The 26,130-nt window shown below is 44.6% G+C and overlaps 2 protein-coding genes across 5 annotated transcripts in view; both read left to right on the top strand.

Moving 5' to 3' along the window:
* LOC119230965 (multidrug and toxin extrusion protein 1-like) overlaps positions 1–18,803 on the top strand; it is a 36,408-nt gene extending 17,605 nt beyond the window's left edge. For 2 of the 4 annotated variants that reach the window (XM_037492556.2, XM_037492558.2), the window contains exons 11-17: positions 527–635; positions 754–829; positions 4,374–4,443; positions 4,694–4,826; positions 13,979–14,073; positions 15,449–15,521; positions 18,216–18,803. In XM_037492556.2, the coding sequence (XP_037348453.1) occupies positions 527–635; positions 754–829; positions 4,374–4,443; positions 4,694–4,826; positions 13,979–14,073; positions 15,449–15,521; positions 18,216–18,445 (786 nt within the window). In that variant the 3' untranslated portion in view covers positions 18,446–18,803. The remainder of the gene's footprint in view (positions 1–526; positions 636–753; positions 830–4,373; positions 4,444–4,693; positions 4,827–13,978; positions 14,074–15,448; positions 15,522–18,215) is intronic. The other 2 variants (XM_037492557.2, XM_054689007.1) reach the window with 2 other exon arrangements.
* A 397-nt stretch (positions 18,804–19,200) lies between these two features.
* LOC119231519 (multidrug and toxin extrusion protein 2-like) overlaps positions 19,201–26,130 on the top strand; it is a 30,294-nt gene continuing 23,364 nt past the window's right edge. Inside the window, 4 exon segments of the mRNA XM_037493244.1 lie at positions 19,201–19,214; positions 19,542–19,665; positions 20,668–20,769; positions 24,141–24,209. Coding sequence (XP_037349141.1) covers positions 19,201–19,214; positions 19,542–19,665; positions 20,668–20,769; positions 24,141–24,209 — 309 coding nt within the window.

The raw sequence follows: 26,130 nt of genomic DNA, 5'->3' as shown, positions 1-26,130 counted from the left end.
ACAGTTGAGGTGGAGAGAGGGTGAGTAACCTGCTCAGGTCATACAGCTGACAGGTAGCAAAGCCAGGATTTGAACCTAGGCAGTCTGACTTCAGAATGCCCATTCCTAACCACAATGCCTCTGCTTCCCTGTACCATCCTGCCTGTCACATAAAGGGTAGCATGGCTATCAGCTTGGTATGAGTCTTTCTCTTCTTATAAGCCCATTCTCCCATACCTAGCAGGGAAAGTGACTGTCCAGGGCTTCAGAGGACTTCACAAAAGTCCAGTGTGTGACAGGCCCACAGCCTGGGGTTCCAGGTTCTACAATGGGGGCTCCCAACTAGACAAAGTAGATATTGCAAATTCACCTTTCCAAACTTTTAGGACCACGTTTTCACAATGAGATGGGAAGTATAATCTACCAGGTCCCTCCTGCCTGAGGAAGATAGTGACTAGCCTCAGAACTAGACCACCAGGCAGGGCTGCTTCTCTGACCCCTGCTCTCACTCCTATAGTTTCATGATAGGTTTCCTTTTTCACTCTAGATACCCACAGGCTTCAGTGTGGCTGCCAGCGTCCGGGTGGGGAATGCGTTGGGCGCTGGAAACATTGAGCAGGCCAAGAGGTCCTCAGCTGTCGCCCTGGTGATCACAGGTGCTTAGACTCCTTACTCAGAGCCTGCACCTGTGCAGTCTGTGCCCGTATACCCAGGTTCTCCCTTCCTCTGGACCTCCTGTTTCACTGTGCTGTTTCTCTACCATTTTGTCCCTAGAAGTCTTTGCTGTAACCTTATGTGTCCTGCTGTTAAGCTGTAAGGATCTCGTGGGGTATATTTTCACCACTGAGCGGTGAGTGCTAGAAATTTCCTTGAAATATGAAATCTGTGCTAAAGACATGGGTGCTTGGATTTTTCACACTGGGCTTCCTCCAGTGGTTGGATCTTGGAGGGGTGCCTGAGTCATTTGCAAGATCGGAAACTCCCCATGTTACCTGGGAAGAACTGACTAGAAGCAGGAGCTACTTTATTATCTAGAATGCCAATTTAACGGGCTTTGGTGGTCAGTCCACTCATGTACTTTAAAGAGAGACACTTCTTTTTGGGGCCATTTGTTACATTTTCAGTTAATTCTTTTGTTCCCAATGACAAGAATTATCTTAATATCTCAGAATTGGCCAAAGTGCCTGCTCTGTAGTATTGTGTAACACATTTGTCAGTCTGAATTGAAGTTAAAATCTTACCAATATCAGATGGTTTCACTTAAAGGAGGAATAGAGAAGAACCAAATAAGGGATCAGGAAAAATAAATAAATAAAACTCCAAAATTAACAGGCAACTGTAAATCAGGGTGCAAGGGAGGGGGAGGAAGAGGGATCAAAATAGGGGAGGGAAAAGCACATGGGACTATGGTGATGCTATATGGGTGAACTGGTGGTGGGAATTTTACGAGGAGTACACCTGAGAGGAGAAAGCAAATATTGTACAAAAATGAACAATAATACAAAATATATATAGCTATCCCAAAAAATGCATCCAAGCATTCTCGCACAGGATGAAACACCAGCTCTGTGGATTTTGTTTGGTTGTTTTTGTTTTCAGCAACGAACGAGGTTAGCTGGTGCATTCTGACTATATTATGCATTGTGTGGACATCTCTTATTTGGGATGATTTTTTTTTTAAATCAGCAATCACTCAGTGCAAAATTAACTCTTCATTCATGGATTCAAAAAGCAGATGGAGTGGGTAGGATTAACTTTCATGGTTTATTTTAAGGCATTTGACTCTTGACTTCCAATATTAGATAGTCATCTTTAGTCTCAGTCATTTTGCTTGTTGGGAATACGATGTTTTAATGTCTCACTTCGAACGAGTGGGAAGGCAACCATAAATCCTCATTTTCTTCAGCGGGATCAGAATTAACTCTCAGAAGAGTACCCTGGGATGGTGGCTTCAGAAAGAACACATGGGAATTTGTTCTGAATCTGTCCACTTCAGGAAGCTATATAGAGCAGGAAAAAGAATGAAAAACAAGAGACCCACAAACTGTATCTTTGAGGAAATGGGGAGACTAAAACTGGTGGACTCAATGACTAAGATTAACCTAAGCATCATGGAGGAAGGCAGAGAGAAACTATGCAAAATAAGAAAGGGGACTACTAAAAAACAGTAATGTTTTGAAAGCTTAAGAGATTAGTTTGCACAACTTTGCAGGTAAGTTTGAAAATTTATCAGATCTAAATAGACTGATTTCCTTAGAAGAAGTAAGGGGGAGGGCCTCCCCTGGTGGCGCAGGTGGTTGAGCACAGTGCTGTGAAGCTGTCCGCAGCCTCTGCAGCGCTGGTTTTATCCCGGCCGTCGAGGTTCCCACATGGTGCTGCAGACCTCCTGTTTTGCCTGCTGCTCCCCTCAACAATGTGTTTTGTCTGTCTGCCTGTTCTGTTCCCCGCTCTGTCTCTGGTGAATCTTCTCACCCTCCCGTACACCTGACCTGTACCCTGGTTCTTGTATAAATAAATAAATCAAACTTAAAAAAAAAAAAAAAGTAAGGGGGAAAATTTTTTAAACTTCAAAAAAACATAATCCCAGAGGGTTCCCATGAAGACTTTATTAAAGCTTTAAAATGCAGAGCATTCCAGTGCTGTCTGGGCTACTCCAGAGGTCAGAAGAAGAATATTCCCACATTCTGTTTATGAGCAAATAGTTTGGTACCATAAAGAAAAAGCAAGCAATGGGCCTCCCTGGTGGCATAGGGGTTAAAGTCTCAGAGCTATCAAGCTATCACCAGCCTCTGAGGCATAAGTTCGATCCCCAGCCAGGGAACTTACCCACATAGCACAGCAGACCTCTCCTGCCTCGCCCGCTGCTCTCCTTAGCAGTGTATTTCAGTAGATCCACCTGTTTGGCTCCCCACTCTCTCTGGTGAATCCTCTCACCCCCACCCCGTACCTCTGGCCTATGCCTCGGTTCTTGTATGCATAAATAAATAAATCTTTTTTTAAAAAAAGCAAGCAAGCCACAGACCAACCTCACTTCTTAACACATCCATTTTAAAATCTAAAATAAAATACTAGTAGACAGAATTCAGCAGCACACTAAAAATAATAAATTTTGATGAAATATAAATATAACAGGTGGAAAAATGAAAGTGTAGAACATCACATAAAACTGCTATCACATGACATAATGGAGTCTAGATGGGGAAAATAGGAATATATATTTGCATTTCTTTATATTTTTTTCAAAACTGGACAAATGCAATACTAAGAATTGTTACCTGGTTGGGGAAAGATGGTGATGAAGAGGACTGGGAAAGTTACAGAAGATTTTTCTCAACATCCTTTCAGATTTTTGATTTCTTTAACCCATTTGCATAGGTTACCTACCTATTAAAAAAATTTGAATAAAAATACTATATTTCTGTCCTTTTGAGAGGAGTGGGGAGTGACCATCCAGTGCTGAATTTCTTATTTGTTAATTCAGCAAATAGTTATTGCCAGGCAGTGTTCTGGGATTATCTGTGATGAAACTCACTCAAGGATATTATAAACTCTTTGCTTCCCCCAGATCAGTGACACCATTTTTGCAGTCTCCTTTCAAGTGTAGCAGCAGGAATCTAGAAAACTTAAATAAGGGACCAGGAAAAAGAATAACTATAAGAAAGAAAATATCAAAATCAACAAACAACTATGAACCAGAGACACTCTATGGGGGATGGGGGTGGGGAAAGGAGGGATTGGGGTCAAAATAAGGGGGTTGTAATTGTAAGGGGAATATAAAAATAAAATTTAAATAAAAAAATCCAAATCTCTAGCTTTTAAGGGCAGGGCCCATTTCTAGGAACCAAGTTGTACATAAGCTCTAGATAAGAGCATAAGCTCTTGATCAGCTGCCAGCCTCGTTCCATAAAGAGAACCTTATCTCTATTCTGTTGTCCTTTTTCAGATACAGTCATGTGTGGACTCTGTTAGAAGAAAGATGGCGCTGTCATCCAAATTATATATATATATATATATATATTAAATTTTTAATGAAGTACCATTATTTTACATTCTCGTTAATTTTTTTTTTTTTGATAGTATAGGATTTCTCTCCTCAGGTGTGCTCACCGTAGCTCTCCACCACCAAAGCATCCATAAGGAATGCTATAATCTAGATTTTATTTGGGGGTGGAGGGATACCAAATCATTTGACTTAACTCTCTACATTTACCCAATGGACTAAACTTTTTTGTAAAATTTGTGAGATACAGCATAGAGTTGGTTTCCTCTGCAGCCCAAGGTTCCCCTCAAGAGGACTGTCCCTGAATGAGCCTTGCCCTCACCTGAGTCCTGTGTGTTTCCACTTTTCCTCCACCTTTGTCTCCTAATCCCCATGTGCTTTATCCTCCTAACAGAGAAATAATTGCTCTAGTGGCTCAGGTGGTTCCAATTTATGCCATTTCCCACCTCTTCGAAGGTCTTGCTGTAAGTATTATGCAGTATTCCTATAAGCGCTTTTATGATTTCTGTGTTTTGTCTGTTGATGATAAATCTAAATGAAGAAGAAGAACCAGAAAGGTAACACCGAATGAATATTCGTATTCACTTTACAAGAACACTGGCTCAAGGTCACAGGTTTTGAATCTGAGTCCCTTGGAACAGAAAGTGCTGGGGGCTGGGAGTCTTCCAGAAGCATGTGCAGAGCTCATACTGATGGATTGTTGTCTGCCTACAGTGTACAAGTGGTGGGATTCTGAGGGGAAGTGGAAACCAGAAGGTTGGAGCCATCGTTAATGCCCTTGGGTATTACATCATCGGCCTCCCGATTGGAATATCACTGATGTTTGCTGCCAAACTGGGCGTGATTGGTATGTTTCAACCTTGGTCAGGCAGAACTGAGTTACCCATCAGCCCAGGAAATGACTCTGAGGGCACATAGCCTCTTTTTTTTTTTTTTTAAGATTTGTTTATTTATGCATACAAGAGCTGGAACACAGGCCAGAGATGCAGGGCGGTGGGCGGGGGGGGGGGGGGGGGGGGGGGGGGCAAGAGGGGAGTGGGATGGGGGTGGGGTGGGCGGGCGGTGAGAGGATTCACCAGAGAGAGAGTGGGGAGCAGAACAGGTAGACTGACTGAAATACACTGCTGAGGGGAGCGGCGGGCGAGACAGGAGAGGTCTGCTGCGCCATGTGGGTTGCTCCCTGCCCAGCTGGGGATTGAACTCGTGCTGCAGAGGCTGCGGATAGCTTCATAGAGCAGTGCTTAACCCCTTGCGCCACCAGGGAGGCCCTGTAGCCTCTTTTTTGAGACTTAGCTCTGGAATGTTCGCCCTTTGCTGCATTCATTCTGGATCTAGTCCAAGAGGGAGGGAGAGGACCAGAGGCAGTCAGGGTCCCAAGGCCACCTGTTTGTGCCCCCTCTTACCCAGTGAGCAGCCATGCTCATTAGATATACTTGAGCGGAGCAAGACACTCTTTCTACTCATCTTCCTACCCTACTCTTTCTACTCATCTTCCTACCCTATATTGATGAATTCTCACTTCTTGGTGGCAGTGGGGACCACTGAAACAGCATTCAGAAACATACCATTAGTGGCTCCACACTGCTGTGACAGCCCATGTATGGTGAGACCCTGAGAGAAAACTGCTGCCTGGGACCATCCTAAATTGGCCACACTAACCTGTTTGAGGTGAGGCAGTGGAAGCTTTGGGCCAGCCTTGCTGTTTTTCTTCCAGAACTTCTGGCAGCACCCTCAGTGACTGCATATAACCTGGAGCAGAGCACCCAGTGTCTTAGTGCACACAGCAAGGCAGGCTTCACAGTGGGCAGTCTATAACATGCGAACCTAGAGCTGTTCTCTTCATGTTACTTTCATTGCCGTTCTGCAGCCTCCTGCCTGTACAACTTCTTAAGCCTTATGTCTTATGGCTTTCCCTCCAAGGGCACATGTGTGATGTGTGTGACCAGCCCAAAAGGCAGGCAGAGGTGGGGTGGGAAGACTTCTTATCGTCTTTCTACATTTGGAGGAAAGAACTTAATTCACAGGATCTGAAATTACCAGAGCTAATCTTTTAAAATGTAGGTAAGCAAATGCCTGCCCAGCTTTGATTTCTAAAATAATAATTTGAAATACATTGGCAGTAATAAATGCTTCTATTCAAACCTGAACACATTGTCTTTGGGTGAAGGACTGATTCACTTAATTGTGGTTTGTTTTTATCTGTCAGTACTTGGCAGACTTAGAGATGGTGAGAAGCCATTTGATACCTAGAATGAACTTCCAGTCCAATGTGTCCCATTACCTTGCACATTTCTCTCAAGTTCAAAATATTTTAAGGAAAAATATGGGAGCAAAGAATGGAGTTGCCAATGCAAAGTTCACTGGGCTTGCATATCATGATCAGAAAATTAGTTAGCTGCAATCTGGCATTATTCTTATTTTGGATTTGCCAATAGCAGAGCTAAAGGAATCTACTTAAAAATGTAGCTCCATCTATGTCCCAAGTGTTGTACTGAACCCATCCATTTATCTGAGAAAAGTGTACTATTATATGCAAAGTAGAGGGAGTTAATCACTTAATAGAAATGCTGGGAACCCTGGGGGAAGTGTGGGCTCTGGGGAGAAGACAGTCAGTCCCTGCCACCTACCGACGTTTTAGAAAAAAATCCTAGTACACACTGATTTTATTGGTGTTTTTTGTCTGTTTGCCTTTTAATATCCAAAATGACAGGTTTATTATAAAAAGGGAGAGCAAAATAAAGGATACTTGCACAGACACAAGCGGACAGAAAGAGGTGCCCCTGAAAGAGACAGGCTTGTTAAGAGATGCCTGCATAGACACAGGCGGCAGTCTTGGGAGAGCTGCTGCTCATGTTTGCAAAGGGCGAAGGCTGGTGGAGAGAAACACCTGCATAGTCACAGGAATGCAGGAGAGCTCCATTTGGAAATGGCAAGTTTAAGAAAGAGATGCCTGAATTGACACAGGTGGGCAGGAGAGCTGCCTCAAACTGGGTTTGAAGGTTGCATCACTCTGGTGCTGTATGCACTATACCTGCACCAACTGTCCAGGAGCATCAGTTTACTGAGTCTCGTGAGCAATTCCAGCAAATCATAACGGCCATCACAGTTCTCTGAGACACTGTTAAATACACACATTTCTGGTTTCCATTCTGGGGATTCTGACAATGACCCTATTTGGGCATTCCTGGGTTGAGTCAAACAGAATTGTTTGTAATGGTCTATAGTGAAATGACCACTGGAAATCTAATTCACAACTTTCAAATTACAGGTGGAGGTAGCTGGTGGTTTTCTGTTCAAGATGGCTAAGCTGAGCATGTGCTTTGTCTGGATTGAGAACAGTGGGTTTGAAAGAGAAAGTCAGTGGTTGGTTTTTATTTGTCCATTATAGGAATGTCAGGTGGCCACCAACTTTACGGGATGATCATACCTGAAAAGTGATATGAGGGTGATCAGTACCAAAGAGGAGAATTGTAAGCTTTGTACGAAGTCTGGCTACCCAGTTTAGCCACCTTACCCTTGCCCAGATCTAGATGGCAAGGCCCTTTATTCTGAGCTTGCTCTAGAGAGGGTGACAGCCTCCATCACTTGCCATTGGCAGACATTGAAAGGAAGGCAGAGGAATGGAAAAGGGGTACAGAGGGACAAGGGGAGGTTCAGGTGTGCCCGACTGAAGGCTGTGGGCTAACAAGAGGTGGGGCACCCAGTATGACTGCACAGAGATGCATATTTAATTTCCTCTGGTTGGCCAGTCTCTGCCACCTACCGAACAAAAAATTAGGGAAGCTGTTAGTTATTGACCACTTCCTGGCCTCTTTGGGTCGATTTTCACACATTATTGTTTAGCTTACTGGATTATCGCTAGAAATAGCAACCTGGCATCTTGCAAGTCTGACATATAGGCAGGCTTTCTGGATTGTTTATTGTAGATAAGATATTAGTTTTCTGGGCAGGTTGCTGCACTTTGTGGATCTAAGTTCTGGTTCTGTGTTTGTCTGTGCATATATTCAGTGTCTTGGTCTCCCCTTTTGGTAATTCTCTCACTGTGAGGGGCCAATCAATTTGAGGAAAACTAAAAACTAAACCCAGATCTTTTCCACTTGGAGGTTGTCCAGTCACCTGCATAGTCAACAGTACTGCAGGGTCTTCTTTCCCTTTCTGTTGGTGTGTTCTGGTGGCCATCTGATGAGAGAGCTGCCCCATGGAAGTATTTAAGACTCTGAATAAAAGGCAGTGGACCAGCTTCATGACCTCTGGTGGGGGCCCATCCTATCAGGTTCAAGGGTAGTTTTTCTTGGATAGCTCTTGGTTTGAAGCTCTTGATGAGGTTACCTAGGAGCTTGTGGTGAGAAGTTGTGGAAGGTGGCCTTATCCTGTTAAGTTGTGGAAAGTGGTAGGGCCCTGCAATACTTTGCCATGTCTGCTTGCGAAAGGGCAGAGTGTAGGTATGAGGTGAAATCCCTAGATACACGGATCTTCAGTCACTAAGGGGGATAACTGATGTGTCTCTGAGGGACTGGACCGTATGACTGTAAAGACAAGAGGCAGTACCTTTGGCTAAGGGAACTCAAGGGTTTCTGAAAGTTTTGTTAATTTGAATGTAAGAATGGCATTGGTCCTTTCTACTTGTCCAGAAGATAGTAGGTGGACAGCATAGTTTTTGAGTAGGGGCTAACACTTCACAGAGTTCTTTTATATGGTTCCATAAAGTATGTGTACCTCAGTTACCTGATGTAAAAGTTGGGATACTCTGGGCTAGAAACACAAGATCAAACCACTTTGTGGTGGCAAGGAAATACCTCAGTCCATCCTGAAGAGAGACATACAATAACTAAAACGTAGTTAAATCCTGCGGAGGGTGGAAAACTCATTTGCAGGTGTTCTAAAGGCCGTGTGCTTTGGTTCCTAGTCATGTCCAAGCGGCCAGACTTACATTACCAACAGGTGACCCATGACCTAGAGAGGCTCGTCTGCCTACCCTCTTCCCTCCCCAGCTATCTATTTAACATTTCTCCGCCAATGTAGACTTTAGGTATTAATTAACCTCTCTATTCCACAATGAGTGGTTTCATTGAGAAGCTTAGCTGATATCCATTTGAAACCTGTGCTAACAAGTGAGTGTCTTGGTAGTAGCAGAGATTTCCCAAGAGAAGGGTACAACCAGATTTTTTCTATTCTTTCCTTTTTCAAAATCAGGGGCTAAATGCTGATATTTTATGGCCTTTTTGAATCTATGCGGAGATTTATCCTTTGAGGGCTTAAATAAGATCATAATCTGGTGAGAGCAGTTTATCTGGTATTCTGCTAGCATATTTCATGTAGCAGCCAAACACGGGCTTCAATCTTGATAATATTCTCCTCCCTAGGAAGTGGGAGTGCATCTAAAAGTCCCCTAGCTTGCTGGCCATTTTCTGATGGGGGGTTCCAGCAGAAGTGAGAAGGCCTGCTTGTTTCCAAAAGCATCCCAAATCCTGTATGACCCCCAAAAGCAGATCTGCTCTCTGTATACATGTTCATTCTCTGATCTTTGACTGGTTGACATGTTCAAAGAAGCACAAATAAGTTCTGCCATCTGGGCTGATTTGCCCTCACGAGGAGGACTGGATGTGTGCTGCTTGATGACCTGGAGTCTCAACAAATAAACCAGGTCAGAGTTCTCTAAGGAGCCTCTAAGAAATCTAAGTGTGGGAAGATAATCACAAGGCTCCCTTCTGGTGGAAGCAGGGCATGGCAGGATTTGCAACTGTGAATGCTAATGTGCGAGGGAGAGACCAACAGAATTTCCTAAGAGGTTAGTCACTGGCTGAAGAGTGCTGAGTATTCTTGGTCAGTGATAACATCTGTACTTCATGACCAACTGTGAGGTCCACTAGGGAGCCTGGAACTAATTCAGCAAAAGCATCAAGTCTTGCAGCACAGAAGTATTGCCAAAGAGAGACAAGACTTTGCAGTGGGGTCAAGGGTAAGGCATGGCAAACAGTGGGTGTTGCATTGCTCCCATGGAGTTAAAATCCAAGGATTGGTCCAGAGGTTTCATGCACTAATAGGAAAATGGCGCCTTGTGTTATGGTCTCCTGGGAGGAGGCTTTTGAAGAGCTGTCCTCAGGTTCCGGAGGCCCGTTCACACTGGGGATGCCTGAAAAGATTGTCTCTCACTGAGGGCTTGGTCGGTTCATGAAGAGCGGTCAGTCTCAGAAAACCTTGACCCCTATGGTCTGCAATATTCATTTAATCTGGAAATTATCTCAGTTGTCACTTTTTGAGGGGTCTAGGCTAATTGTGTATAGCCTTTAGCCTATTGGGAGAGTTTTCCTCTCCTTCAATAGCTCTAAATGAACTCACAAAAGTGTCATCTTTTGAAAGTTTATGTCCCTTTTGTGTGAAAGCTGAGAGCAACAAAACTGAATTCTTTCTTGTTCTCTGAACAAAGTAGGAGCCATCCATATGTGTATCAGAACTCAATTACATGGGAAATTGAAATCTTTTAAATCTTGATTGAGGAACTGAGAAAAATGGTGGGCTTCACTGAACCTCTGGGGCATGACTGTGCAGGTAAACTGTTGTCCTCCCCAGGTGAAGCAAGAAACGTTGGCTGCCTTGGTGTAGAGGTGCACTGAGAAAGGCAGAGCAAAATCAACCACAGTAAAGCAAGTCGCTTCAGGAGGAATTGATGGCAGGATGGTCCCAGGAAGCCATAGATAACAATTGTGTTGATGATCCTGCAGTCTTGAACAAATCCATATCCCCCTTCACTTGGTTTCTTTACTGACAGCACAAGAGTAATACAAGGGCCAGTGCAGGGTAGGGGAAGACCTCTGGATCTAAGTCCCTCAACTATAGGTTTGCACCCTGCCTTTTCTTCTGTCTTCAAGGCATGCTAGAGAAATGTAGGTCATGTTTGGTAGGAGCTACCTGAACTTTTATGGATCATGCTCCAATTATTTGGCTGTAGATAGAATATTTTTCAGGTATTTCCATGCAGGATCAGGTACAGACTAGGATCAATATCGTAGTCTGGGGGCTGCGTCAACTATATGGAGATGGTACAGAGCACACGTGACTGTGAGTAGGGGGCCCTCTGGGGCCTCAAGAAAATAGTGTCTTTCTGGGCATGCAGTATCACAATGCTCTTTGCAAACTGTCATCACACAAGAACAGAATTTTTTAAACTTTTTTGTAGAAGAACTGGGGTATAGGCCAGAGGCACAGGGCAAGAGGGGCGGTGGTGGTGGTGAGAGGATTCACCAGAGTCGGGAGCAGAACAGGCAGATTTTTAGGAGATCTGTTAGGTTTATGGAAGGATCTGAATAAGAGGAAGAGGAGGAAGGAGGCGCAGAAGGAGAAAGATAAGAGGCAAGAGAGAGTGAGTAACTGGACGGGAAGGAGGGAAGGATTTCCTAGGGAAATGAGTCTCACTTTTTCCCACTTAATTTGTCAAATTGCTCACTAACTGGAGCCAAAGACTCTCTTAGTGGAGCAATTTTTTTCTTCAGAATTTCATTCAGAGCCCTTTAGTGTACTAATCAAAAAATGCTGCGTACTGGACTTGTGAAACCTTACTCCGTTTTTTCCCTAAGCTCATGTCAAATGAAAGTTTTTTTTTTTTAAATCAAATGTTTCCCAGAGTGGCCACCAAGGTTCCAGTTCATCCTTGGTGAGGTTAAGCCATTTAGAAAAGCTAGAAGGGATCATGCTCAGCGAAATAAGTCAGGAAGAAAAAGAAAAATACCGGATGGTCTCACTCATAGCAGGAATTTAGAAAACCTAAATAAGGGACCAGGAAAAAGACTAATTAATACAAAGTAAAAATCAAAATCAACAAGCAACTGTATACCAGAGATACACTGGGGTGAGGGTGGGGGAGGGGAGAGGAAGGATTAGGGTCAAAATAAGGAGGGGTGCAATTGTATGGGGAATATAAACAAAATGAAAATGCATACATTGTGCAAAAATGAAAAATGATGTAAGAATTATATAATAGGATGATGGGGAAAAAGAATTACATGAAATAAAATATTAAAAAATAATAATTAAAAAAAGAAAAAAAAAGAAAGACAGGCACAAGAAGTCAAATTGTGATGAGAGCACATGTAAGAAGTAGGAGTTTCTGCAGGCAGAGGAAACGGTTTAGACTTAGATGATCAGGAATGATAGTAAGGCCCCTATAGGCCTGGGGAGGCCCAGTAGGCATGGAAGACCTAGGAACCTCATGTTTTAGGGCCCCCAGCCACCTCAGATGCAGATGTGTCAGCCACATCCAGGTGCAGACCCAACAAATCTGTGCCTCTTGACAGGTGGAAGACCAGAGAGAATTCTCTCTGCATCAAAGCCACCATCTCAGAACATGCTGTTGAGATGAAAGGAGAATCTTTACACAGTTTCACTGGCAACCCACAGCAAAATTTGTCCAAGTGGATGCTGTTCCAGTGAGAACTACAAATTCATGGGTCCATGAGACCAGCTCACTGAACAGGCTTACAGGGCCAGTGCCTGCATTCTACCCTATGACACATGACACTTTTACATAGCAGAACACCAACTTGTAATCTGAAAGACAGCAAAAGGGGATGAAGAAAAGGTCTGATTTCATCTAGGTGGCCAAATACATGGAAACCATTACCAAACCCAGACACTAAACCAAAGAAGAAATAGCCAGAAACTCAGGGTAAACGAGAGTGAAAAGTTCAGAGCCAGCCCTGACTTACGTCATTATGGACAAGCCACAGAGAGGCACAAGGGGCCACTGTAGTACCATACATGGTCCAAGATTGGCGCTCACGATGATAGTTGGCGCAGATGAGATTGCCATGATTGGCTGTGGACACAGACCAGCTGAATAATCAAGCAAAGGCCCTTTATTCTGAGCTTCCTCTAGAGAGGGAGTCAGCCTCCATCACTTGCCATTGGCACACATTTGAAGGCAGGCAGAGGAGTGGGAAGGAGGTACAGAAGGACAAGGGGAGACTCAGGGTGCCTGGTGGGCGGCTGTGGGCCTGAGGCAGTTGGCGGTGGGCTGTCAAGAGATGGAGCACTCTGTGTGATTGGACAGGGATGCATATTTAGTTTTCTCTGATTGATCCTAAGTTGTTCCTAATTAGGGAAGCTATCAGTTATTGAGCAAGTCCTGGTCATTTTGGGTGAATTGCCTCAGAAGTCATTATTGAGTTGCTTGGATTGTGCATGGAGATAGCAATCTGGCCTCTTGCAAGTCTGACATATAGGCAGGCTTTCAGGGTTGTTTATTGTAGATAAGGAGTTGGTTTTCTGGGCAGGTGGCTTTTGGTTATCGGTTAAAGTTGTACTTTAATGTATGGTCTGATCATTGTGTCTGTATTCAGTCTCTCATGACTATCAGTAAGAGTTTCTGATTCTACCATTAATTCACTGTTGACCAAACAAAAAAACCCTGGTAACTTGGGGTCTCACTGTGGGTCCTATGTGGGTATATTAGGCAGAGTTTATATGGTGCTTTGGGATCTGCAAGATTTTTCCCATCTTCCCTTCCCACTCAGTCGCTCCTTTTTTCTTCTCTAATCATAACTGGGGGGTAACTCTGCTTTGGAAGCTTCTAGCAAAGTCTGTGCCTGAGGCAAGTGAGTAGTGCAGGAAGCATTTTTTACAATCTCAGTCCACCTTTTTGAGAACAGGGCATAGTAGTTTGGAGATACTATTAGAAATAGGAGTTAGTTTATCCTGAAATTTTATTTCCTTATAACTGGCACCATTCTTAGTAGCCAAGCATTATGATTAAAAAGGCCCGAAAATAGCATCTGAACATTTGTTCTGAGATTCAGAACCCTGGGAGGTAGTGTTGGGAAGCACACTCCCTCCCTGACAACCTTCTGGAAAACAAAGGAGAGAGCAGGGAGGGGTCCCTCGGCCACTGTGGGCACCACTTCCGCCATGAGAACAGATGTTCCTAAGTGAGATATGACGAACTTATACTCCAGGGGTGGTGGGTTCTCCACAGAATTAACCTCTTTTAAATATTTCCACTTCTAGGTCTGTGGGCAGGAATTATCATCTGTACCATCTCTCAAGCTGTGTGTTTTCTAGGCTTCATTGCTCGACTAAACTGGAAAAAGGCCTGTCAAGAGGTAACTATGTTCATTGCTGTCCCAGCAAAGGGCTTGCTCCTAGAATGCAAGCACAATTAGCTTGGTCTCTCTCTCATTTTATTTTTATAATGAAATTCACTTATTTATTTTCTTACAGCGTTGTTCATTTTCATATAGTATTTGATTTCTCCTGCAGGTTTAGTCCCTGTAGTTCTCTACCTCCACAGCCCCTGGGAGTCATCACCACAGTCACTTGTGCTCTTCCCTGCCATTTTAACCCCCCTCCTCTTCCTCCCAGAACATTTTCAGCAACAAGGATGGAGCTGGAAGGGATTATGCTAAACAAAATGAGTCAGAAGGAAAAAGATAAATATCGCATGGTTTCTTATAAGGAAACCAAACAAAGGGTAGGAAAGAGACAAAACTTGCAAGCATCTGAGGCATCTCTTTCATTTTAAAAGGTTCTTTGTGCTTTTATCACGAATGTTGCTTTGCAGTTATTGTTGTTTTAAACAGATTTAATTCAGATATGAAGGGCTAATGCCACTGACTCGCTCCATCCCCCTTTGCTTAATTGTTGAATAGAAAAATGGGGGCTTTTTTCCTCCCTTGCAGCCCACGCTAGTCTACCACCTTGCACCTGAAATGCCAGTTTCAGGTAAGATTTGGAGAAAGGTGGGATGCCATCAAATTCATCCTGTTACTATTTCTTATGATTTCAAAATATTTCTTTTAGACACCTGTGTACATGTTTTTCTTCAACTTTTAGGGTCAATATGGGGCCCAAAAGTCAGGGGTAGATAAAAGAGGTGAAGGAAAACCGAAGAGAATATCCAAAATGATCTTGGGCCTTACCATTTCCCGCCTCTTAAGCTGTTACACTTAACCTTTCCCCACCAGCTGACCCCATATCAATCTTTATGAAAGAAGATTCCATACTTGTGAATTTGAGAAGCTCCAATGGTAAACGTTAATTAAAGAAAATGACGTGGCTTTTTCTATACCGGGTGGTAAAGTGGGGTCTTTCATTGACACTGTTGTTATGGCGATTTCTCAGAGAAATGAGACAGCACTCAGGTGGAGAGGGAGATTTACTTGTCACACAGGTGGGCTCAGTGGGATAGCTCCCAAAAGGCTGAGCACCCAAGAGTAAAAATGGCAGTTTTATACAGTTTGTATGAGGAAACTTGCTATCCCATACCATCATAGCATACACATTCTTTATTGTTTGGGAAGGGGGCCAAGGTAGCCATGGTTACCACTGGTGAACAAGCAGCGCAGTTTACCCAGCAACTTCTCTGCTCCAGCAAGCAGCAGAATCTAAGGAGCAGACTCCCCCAAGCAGCAGACTTGGGAAACTTCCTGCTTCATTGTGACTGAGCCTTGCGGATTAACTTTGAGTTTCATCTTCTAGGCTCAGGTACATGCCAATTTGAAAGTCAACAAGGATGGCACTTCTCCTCTCTCTCAGGACCTCCTTTACCCAGGTACGATCCAGCTGTCTCAGCTCTCAGAACAGGGCTGTTTAGCTCCCAGAGGGGCCAATTGTGGGGCACAACTAGATCTGCTGCTGTGAACTCCCTTTTAAATAGGATGACACTATTTCAGAAACAAACCACAAAGTCAATTAGCACCCACTTTTAAAAATATTTATATTTTATAATTTTTTACACCGTTCTTCTTCTTCTTCTTCTTCTTCTTTTTTTTATGCTTTCTCATCTTGGTTATAGTCCCTGTGAAATTCACACCACCAATTCACCTGTGTACCATCACCATAGTCCCTTGTGCTCTTCCCACCCCCCCTTTTATTATTTTTAAAGATTTATTTATTTATACATATAAGAACTGGGATACAGGCCAGAGTTGTGGGGAGTTGAGAGGACTCACCAGAGATAGAGTGGGGAACAGAACAGGCAGACTGACTGAAACACAATGCTGAGGGGAACAGTGGGTGAGACAGGAGAGGTCTGCTGCGCCATGTGGGTAGCTCCCTGGCCAGGGATCGAACTCATGCTGCAGTGGCTACAGATAGCTTCATAGGTTGCATCTTAATCCCTTGTGCCACCAGGGAGGCCCTTCCCACCCCTTTTTGGATCCTACTCCCTTTTCTCCGTTGCTGCAGAATGTCTCAGTTAACACCCACTTTGAAGTAAACAGATGAAGTTTGTTTGCTTTAATTCCAGATATTAACACACTGCTATCGATGATTGTAATGGCTACTGGCGGGCAATTCCTTGGCTGACATCTAATACTTCCCCAGGCATTCTACAGGCATTTCTGATGCTTGGTGGTCCTGTGCTTTGACCATGTATCAGACATTTGCATGTTTGTTTCAGTGGGGTCCCTGCTGTTCATTGGGCAAACACACATGGGCTTTAAACAAGTTACACTTCTGGTGAACATCATGTCAATATGTTTATCTTTTTTGTTCTGTCCATTTTAGTCATCCTAGTTCCTTATGAGATTAGTCATGTTCTCACACTAGTCTTTGCTCCTTTACAATGAAAAACGTTTTGAGTCCATAGATCAGCTAAATTGCAGTCAGTGGTCACTTTAGTTGTCTCTGCCAGTTCTCATTCATGGTGTCTGATTATCTTCAATTGTGTTCTAGACTTTGTAAATGTCAATGTCATTAGTATTGGAATGATAAGAGTCATTTGCGGTCTAAACTGATGTCCTCTATTTTCAGAGAGGATTTTCCTCTACCTCTGTCAAATACTTAGGGTTGCCAGCGGTCTACAGCAGTTTCAGAAAAATTGAGATTTCTGGACCACCCAGGTGACCTGAACGCAAGCTACAACCACTGTGAGGGCTGGTTCATCTTTAAATATTGGGTGCAGCTCTTCAGAATTCCAAACTCAAGTATGAAGGGTTTTCCAGGGCCCCAACTTTGATAGAGACTTAACTCTCCAAAGCATTGCCTCTTTCAGATGGAGAAACCTCAGGCCCAAAGCAGCCCCCAAGGCCAGAGTGCTTCTCTGGGTGTCCTGCATCCCCCAGATCTTGCCCTGGTGGCTTTTTATATTATTAGCATTCTGACTTCTTCAAAATGGCATTTCTCATTTGTTTTATCCAGCTTTTATAATTAACTTCAGAGGAAGTGTTGGTCCAAGTTTCCTACCATGAACCATTTATAAAATCAGGGTAATGGACTGGTTACCCTATACATTTGTGGGGAAGAGTTAAGCAAGATCATGCACAGGAAGGACTGAGAACAGTGCACGACACGGAGGAAGCTGTCTGGCAAGGGCCAGCTGGTGCCGTCCTTTTCAACATTAGTTTTTCTCAGAACTCTGAGGGCATTGCCATATTCCCAACATCCATTTATGCTCACTAAGAAGTTGGATGCCAGTTTTATTCTTGTTCCTTTGGGTTATCTGCCTTAATTTTTCTCTGGGGAAGCCTTTAGGACATTTTCCTTATTCTTAATATTCTGTCATGAGGCTAAAACCTAGTCTGAGTCACTGTCCTATTTCATATGCAGTGGGCCCTTCCATGTGAGGATTCACATCTCTATTCAGTTCTGTTAGTGGCCTTGAATGTTTTTTAGCTTCATTTTTTTTTTCTTCCATTGGCCTTGTTCTCTTTCTGAAATATTGGCTCCTTAAAAAATTTCCTCCTGAGGGGCCTCCCGGGTGGTACAAGGGTTTAAGTCTCAGCACTATGAAGCTATTGGCAGCCACTGCAGCACAAGTTCTATCCCTGGCCAGGGAGTTAACCCACATGGCGTGGCAGACCTCTTCTGTCTCCCCCGTTGCTCCCCTTAGCAGTGTATTTCATTCAATCTGCCTGTTCTGCTCCCCACTCAGTCTCTGGTGAATCCTTTCACCCTCCTGCACCTCTGGCCTACACCCCAGCTCTTATATGCATAAATAAATAAAATAAATCTTTAAAAAAAATTTCCCTCTGACTCTTAACTCAGAGAACCACCTTATTTCTCTAGTGCTTGTGGCTGGGCAGAACTGTCTGGAGTTCCCAAGTGGACAATAGTAGGTAGGGTCTGTTCAGTATATATGAGGGAGTGAACCAAGAGGTGCCCTCACACAGGAGTTCTTTGATTTCCATTGTAGCAATTACTTCCTAAATCAACTTCCTCCCCACTGCACATATCCACATCAGCTTTTATAGAGAGGGGGAGAAAATCCTGTTAAGCTGCTAACTAAATCCCTTTTTCCCTCTAGCAGCCCCAGAAAGCCATGGAGAAATTTTAATGACAGATGTGGAAAAAAAAGATGAGACTCAGTGGGATCAGCAGATGCACCAAGAAGAACATCTTGTGAATATCCAGCCAAGGGATTCAGCTAAGTTGTCCAGGAGACAGCTGTTGCTGCAACGAGGACTCCTGTTCCTGGGGTTCATTTTACTGTTACTGGTGGGGATTTTAGTGCGAGTATATGTCAGAATTCAGTGATGTGGCAAGAGAGAGATAGGGTCAGATCAGGCAGGCTTACAAGCAAATCATTCATAGGTCCAGTGGTGGCAATTTGTTTTTAGTTAATGTAATTCAGCCATGCCCATGGATTTCAAGAACTGAGAGTTCAAAGATAAACTTTTGAATGAAGAAAAGGAACTACATGTGCTTGTTCAAGACAATATCTGAAAGTATACATTTGAGTGATCATCCATCCATCCATCACTTCTCAACCAAGGACCACTGTGTACTGATGCATTCATCTTTCTGCATTGATATTTCTTCTATATACTGTTTTTTTTAGACACAAACCCATATAATGAGTACAGAAGGATTCTTACTGTCTGAATTATTTAAAATATATTTTACAATATATATTTCCTTGTGTCTTAGATTATTATTCAATGGGCAAATGACACTTGTTGATATTTATGTGGGCTCTAGCTCTCAGGCACTGTGGGTACTAGATGCTTTAAGAAATGGAAAGAGAGAAAACAAACTATTAAGAGGGAAGGAGTCAGATGGTGTTGATCAGCATGTTAAGGATGGGTCTTAAAACCTGCACAATTGACATGATTGGCAGAAGCAAGGAGAAATGATGCTAGCTATAGCCCAAGGCCTCATTCTGAATCAGCACTTCATTCTTCTATACTGGCCGGCATCCCAGAGAAAGAGTTTGAAGGGCTAGTCCAGGCAAACTGAGGGAAGAAGACCATTTCCTATTTTGAAAAATAGGGAGGGGTTATAAAGTTGAAATGCAGCAGAAACGGTAAGAGACTGTTAGGAAAGGAGAGGATGGTGTCCTGGGCAGGCTCTATTTATCTCCTGTTCCCATCAATCCTCCTGCTTAAAAAGGGCACAAGCTTTTTGCGGCGGACAAGTTTCATCCAGAAGGTTTTGTGTGGTCCTGTCTCAAAAAGATGAGGTTTTAACTGTTGCTCCCTTCCCTTCAGCCTTGGAAAACAGCTGGGGTAGTCTTTGGGCTATAAAAATCCACACAACCAATGAGAATTCCTCTCCGGGTGGTGGGAGGACAATGTTTCAAACTGAGGTCTTGGATTAAGTAGTACCAGGCGAATTGACCGTGTGGGGCTAGGGACACGCCAAGGCAGCAAGCCTTAGCCCATGTGAGGAACCCTAGGAACTGGGATGGACACAAGCAACTAGGCTCGCTTGGCCTTCTCCCTGAAAGAATAAGGATAAATCAGCAATCAGTCACTGTGAGTAGCAGCTTTGGGCAGGGTAGTAAAGGCAGCTCCACCCACAGTGCTTCATTCTTGGGAAGCTGGAGGGTCATTTTACAGGGACCAAGATAAGGTCTTGCACTGAAAGTGTCATTCACCTTTGGGGGATTGGGTGGGGCCTGAGTGTAGGTGGCCCCAGCAGATCCCCTCCTCCCAACTCTCTGTTAGGAAGGACGCAAGGGCCCTCCTCACTCCTGACTCACGGGACACCCCTATCTTCTAGAAGTTTCTCACGCTCCACCAGCCCTTCCCCGGGGACATGGAGGGGCCTTCAAATAGGCAGAATATCCCTGCTGGCAAGGAGCTCATCACTGGGGGTGCGGGGGTGCGGGGGTGTGGTAAAATACGTCAACACAGTGGTAAAATGCGGTAGAGAGAAATGCCCCCTGAAGCGCCTGCAAAACGCTCATTCTACTTTTCGGACTCACAGTCGCCTTCCTGAACGCTGAACGTCGCTCGCGCGGCTTCCCCCCCACAACACCCGGGGCCCAGACGGCGACCCTCTCCCTCCTCTCCGAGGTTTCCGCCGCCCCCACGCCCCAACTGGGCTCTGCGGCGCCATCTGTGGGCGCCCGCGCCTGACGCCCCGGCCCGAGGCGGGGGCTGGGTCCGGAAGCGCGGGGGTCGGGCTGGGAGGGCTGTGGGGGGCTGTGGGGACCGCCCGCGGGCTGATGGGCGGGGCGGCGCAGCGCCGGGCCGCCCCCACCCTGCGCGGTACCCCCAGGGTCCCGCGCGCCGGACCGCCATTCGGTCCCGCTCGGTCCTGGAGTTTCCCGCGGCGGCCGACGCCGGACCCCCCGCGGCCGCCCCAGGTCGCCCCCGCGGGCCCCGTGGTGAGTGGGCGGCCCAGCGCCCACCCGACGGCCGCGGTCCCCGGCCCCTGGCCCCAGCCGCCGGTCCGGGACGCTCGGGCCCGCTCTCTTTGCCCGGAGAAGCGTCCCGCCGGCGCCCGGTCAACTCCCGCTTTTCCCTTGGCAGTTCCTTGCGCAGCTGATGTTCTTTCTCATCGGCGTCGTCAGTTCCATTTTCTGTGGACATCTGGGGAAAGTCGAGCTGGATGCGGTTACGCTTGTGGTGTCGGTAGGTCTCGACGTTTTTATCTTTTTCTTTGGGCTGACAAGATAAAGCCTCGGGATTTGATCTGTATTATTTTGTCTCGTGTTATTTTGACATGTCTTTATAGGAAGGTGTCTTCCTTGACCGGCAAGAGCCATTTTTAGATTTGAAAGGAGATCGTGTCAACTAATTAGAAAAGTGTGTTCTGGAGGCTTAGATCATCCCGTGGTGCCCAGAGCTCTCAGGACAGAAGGGCCAGGTTTTGCAAAGAGTTTGTCCTAAGTATGTAAATTTACCGGTGAAACGAACAATTATTTTCCTATTATGAGATGAAACCAAAGAATTTTTAAGTAAACTAAGTTGTCTGCCATGAGTTTGAAGTACACAGTTCATTAAGGTAGTGTAACAGGGTGGTCCCCAGGAAAGGGGGAGGTTCCCTGCCCCACCCAAGGGAGGGTGGAGCTGAGCAGGAAGAGGAGAAGCTGCAGAGGAGACTGAGGAAGGAAGGAGGATGGAGCCAGAAGGAGACCTGGAGGAGGCACATGGAGAACAGAGACACATGAAAAAACTCCGCTTGCCTTTTGGTCGTGGACTGGGTGACACAGATGTGGGTGAGAGACCCGTGGGGAGGTGACAATGGCGGTTTTTGTCTTGATTTTGGTTTTGCTCTTTTCCCTCCAGACTTGTCTGGTTGTTTCTGATGCTTTTATGTGGGTCCCCATTGGAAGATGCTTTAGACTTGTGGCAGGCTTTGGGGCCTTGCTCTGGGCCCATCCTGCTTGGGTGGACTTTTACCCACGAGGGGACGGGTAGCTTTGGGTGCTTGATTTAGAAACTAGATTCTTTGCCTTTCCTGTATTGTTTCCTAGTTGTATTAAAGTTCCTTCCCATTAAAGTCTCATGTTTTGTGTTGATGCGGTGGATGGTGGAACCTATTTAGGCAGGTTTGCATGTTTGGGCTGCCCCTCTCCCTGCCCTGTAACAGTAGCACTACTCCACCATTAGATTGATATTCCACCGTCTCTGAAGTCTTTTGCCCTGATTTTTTTGTTAGTGATACAGTGGAAAGTTGTCTCTCTCTTGCATTTCATCCAGGGTTTTCAAAGAAAGTGAAAAATGCACCTCCTGTTGGTGATAGCAGGGGTCTTTCCCAGTCTCATAAAATGTCTCTCTGACCCCACTGGAGGCAAGTATAAACCCTTAAGATGGGGGGGAGGGGGCACAGAAGTTTCAACTTTTTGGTTGAGATGATCTTGCTGTGTGGACTCAGACATTTTTATTTGCAGGTCTGTTAATGGGTAAACTAATTCTGCTTTGGGGATATTTTTGCTTTCTTTGAAAGTTTAGGTTAAACCTTTAGGGAGTCAAGAAGGAAGAAAGCTTTATATACCAGTTATTAAGGTGTCCACTCCAAGGATGAACTTGACCCCTTCACCACATAGGGCAGTGGTGACCCTGGCATGGGGTATACTCCTGGTCATCCACTGGGTGTGAGCAGACGTTAACAGCAGGTAATTACCTGAAATTTGAAGGGACACTTTGTTCTATTACTGTTATTCCACAGAACCCTTTTAAAAATTGGCAATTTCTATTCAAGGTATAATTGACATGTAACATTATGTTAGTTTCAAGGGTACACCATAATGCTCCAATATTTGTATGTATTGGAAATGATAGTCTGACACCTGTCACCATACATGTTACAACTTTTTTTCTTGTCATAGGAACTTTTAAGATCTACTCTCTTAGCCACTTTTAAATATGAAATAAAGTATTATTATTAGCTGTAATCACTGTGCTGTTCATTACATCCCCATGACTTATTTATTTTATAGCTAGGAGTTTATACCCCCTTCACCCCTTTCAAATACCTCCCATCCCTCTTCTGTCCCTGGCAACTGCCAATCTGTTCTCTACAGTTAGAAACTTCTTCTGTCTGTTCTCTACAATTAGAAAGCTTTATCTGTTCTCTACAGTTAGAAAGCTTTATTTTAGATTCTATCACTACACATAAGTGAAATCATAAGGTATTTGTCTTATCTGACTTATTTCACTTAGGATAATGCTGTCAAGGTTCATCCATGTTGTGGCAAATGGCAAGATTTCCTTCTTTTTTTTTTATGGCTATAAAATATTCCACTCCACATCCTTAGTTCTTGTTTTTTGTGTGTTTTATTTTTTCTTCCCCTGATAGCCATTCTAACAGGTGTGAGGTGATCGTGCATAGTGGTTTTGGCATGTCCCTGGTGGTTAGCAATGTTGAATCCCTTTTCATATTCCTATTGGCCATCTCTGTTTCTTATTTTTAAAAAAAAGTCTATTTAGATACTCTGCCCATTTTTAATTTGGATTATTCTTGTTTTTCTATGGAGAAGTGTAAGTTCTTTAATGTTTTGGATATTAACCCCTTATCAGATATGTTTTACAGATATTTTCTCTCATGTGACAGGCTTCTGTTCCATTTTGTTCATTGTTTCGTTTGGTCTGTGGTAGCTTTTTAATTTGCTGTCATCCCATTTGTTTGTTTTTGCTTTTGTTCCTTCATTTTTGGTGTCAAATCCAGAAAATTATCACCAAGGCTAATGTCAAACAAAATCTATGTTTTCTTCTAGAAACTTAATCCATTTTCTGCATGTGGTGTAGGTGGTCCAATTTTATTCTTTGACATGTGGCTATCTAGAATTCCTAGAATCATTTATTGAGTAGACTGTTCTTTCTCAGTGCCTATCTTGGAGATGCAGAATGTATAGTGAAAGGTTCTGGGCATAATGAGAAGATTTACCAAAGTGTTTGCTTTATAAATAGAAGAATATTTCTGTATACCCCACCATGTGCCACAAAGAATTTGAATTGGTTTATGAGAGTACCTTCAACACAGAAGGATAAAGGACTAGCTAGCAGAATAGGATCAAAGAAACACCTATGGAAAAAGACTCAAGCCCTGGGTAATTAACACCAGAGATGCCGCAGGCCCCGCTTCACGCTCCCTCCCTGCTTCAAGGATTCTCCTGGTGCACTAAATGTTGCTCAACCATTTCCTCAAAGGAAGGAGGGCTGAAGATACTAAGTCTTGGAAGAATTTCTCCTGTAGCATTTTGTAAGGTGGATTCCAGCATGTAGAAAACATGGTGCTCTGACGACTTGCTATCAGAGAGTGTAGCACCTTTTGTATGTTAGAAGCTCACCTGGTTAACACAAGGAGATTATCGTGATAATGGTCCTTTTTGTGTACATTCCTGTTGATAATTGACAGGGGTAGATGTGGCTATAGAGCCTTAGAGTTCTATATCCAATTTTAAGTTGCTCCATAGATGCTGCTGTGGGTCCTTGGTTTAAGGGGGCTGTTTGGCAGTGACTCTGTTCTTGCCAGTCACCTGGCCTGTTGTTCCTTGCAGGTTGTGAATGTCACTGGGGTTTCAGTCGGAATTGGCTTGGCCTCCGCTTGTGACACACTAATGTCTCAGGTGAGAATCACCCTCCCCCAATTTTGTCAATTGTCTTTCATATTAGAGACAATCTAGGGGACTTTCTACTCTGGTTTTAGTTGTTTTTATTGCCAAATACCATGATGCTTATGGCAAATACCACATAGAGGTAGCTTTACTTATTCTGGCCTCTGTGTCTTTCTGCTCCTTTTTCTGTCTTAGCTGATCTCCACAACCCTAATACTGTCTTCCCTCACCCACCACCCCATCACCTCTCCTTAAACTTTATTTATTTATTTTTTTTAAAAGATTTATCTTTATTTATTTATTTATTTATACAAGCACTGGGTACAGTCAGAAGCACGGGAGGGTGAGAGAATTCACCAGAGCCAGAGCGGGGAGCAGAGCAGGCAGAAGGACCAAAGTACACTGCTGAGGGGAGCAGTGGGCAGCAGGAGAGGTCTGCGCGCCATGTGGGACCCTCCTCCGGTGGGTGGGGAGCATCCCGGGATCAAACCGGCACTGCAGAGGCTGCGGGCAGCTTCACAACCCAGTGCTCAACCGCTGCGCCACCGGGGAGGCCCCTCCTTAAACTTTAAACCAACCTTCTTGGACATATTCTCTGTGCTTCCTGTCCTGACGCCCATCCTCAACTCCATGCCCATCCATGCCATTTCCGTTCCCGCACATCTCTTGAGCCTGGCCTCTAGGCTTATCGTGAGTAAACCATCAGGTCCAGTCTTCCCTCACCCACTGGGCTGCTCTCTGCCCTCTACAACACTCCTAGCTTCCACAATTGCAGACTCTCCCAAATTTCTTGTCACCTCTTTGGCTGTGTTCTTCTTTTGCCTTCCCTGAGGTTTCCCTGCTGCTCAGAGGCCCCATGCCCACAACTTCTGCTGTGGTGCGCCCTCCATCCTGAGGTTGAAAACTCACCATCTCCATCTCTTGTCCATATCTCTATCTAATGGGCAGATTCAATATTTGATCATGTTCTAACATCTCAAACTCAGCTTGATCAGAACTAAGCTCATCTAAACTGATTCTTCCCTAAGAGCTTTACCCTCTCTTGAATAATGTGTTTGGGAAAGTTCTGTTTTGGTGAAGTAGGTATACACCTTTCTCTTTAAATATTTGCATAGTATTCTATAAATTTCCTTTTCATTATCTCTTTTACTGTAGTTTTAACTTAGGCTCTTTTGGGGGTTGTAAGAAAGAGACAGCTATTCAGTTACTTAAAGAAAATGGAGCTTTGCAAAAAGATATTGGAGTCCTAGACCCGGTCCCTCCATCTGGGTGGGCTTTGCTTCTCTCTGCTACCTGCCCTGCCCTTCCATTGCCCACTCCATGCGTCAAGGACCCAGCTCCTGTTCACTTGAGGAGTCTTTCCCCCCAGATTGTGTCGTTCTGTTTGGACCTCTCCAGTGAGCCTGTCTCACAGTGGCGGCTGCTGGGGCCTGCTGCCCTCCCCACTCTGCTTCTGGCCACCTGGCTGCCCTGCCGTGCATCTCCCACACGTGCACCCACTCATGCTCTCAGCTCCCACAGGGCTTTGCTGGAGAACACCTTCTCAGCGGGTCCTCCCCTTCCCAGTTTAAAAATTGTTCTTCCACTCCACATTCTTTCCCCCTTTTCTGATTTATTTCGCTCTACAGCACTTACGGCCATATCCTAGACAGCACACCCTAGACTACCTTGGTTATTTCTCTTATTTATTGTCTTTCTCCCTTTCCCGCTAGAGAGTTAGCTCCCTGAGAGCAGGGGCTTCTGCCTGCTTTGTTCGTGGCTGAATTCATCCACAGGGCTTTGACTATGCCTGGCACATAGCAGGAGCTCAAGAAACAATTACCAAAAGAATCTGGACGGCTCCAATATGGCCTCAGTTCTTCCTGTACCTTTTAAGCTTTGGTCTTTGCTGTCATGCCCCCCATGTCTGACTGTCCTTGTTCCCAAGAGCAGG

Source organism: Talpa occidentalis, unplaced genomic scaffold, assembly GCF_014898055.3.
Source record: "Talpa occidentalis isolate TD23 unplaced genomic scaffold, MPIMG_talOcc4v2.1 talOcc4.7, whole genome shotgun sequence".
NCBI lineage: Eukaryota > Metazoa > Chordata > Mammalia > Eulipotyphla > Talpidae > Talpa > Talpa occidentalis.
Note: the sequence above shows the minus strand (reverse complement) of the source record. Positions and strands in the feature narration are given on the sequence as shown.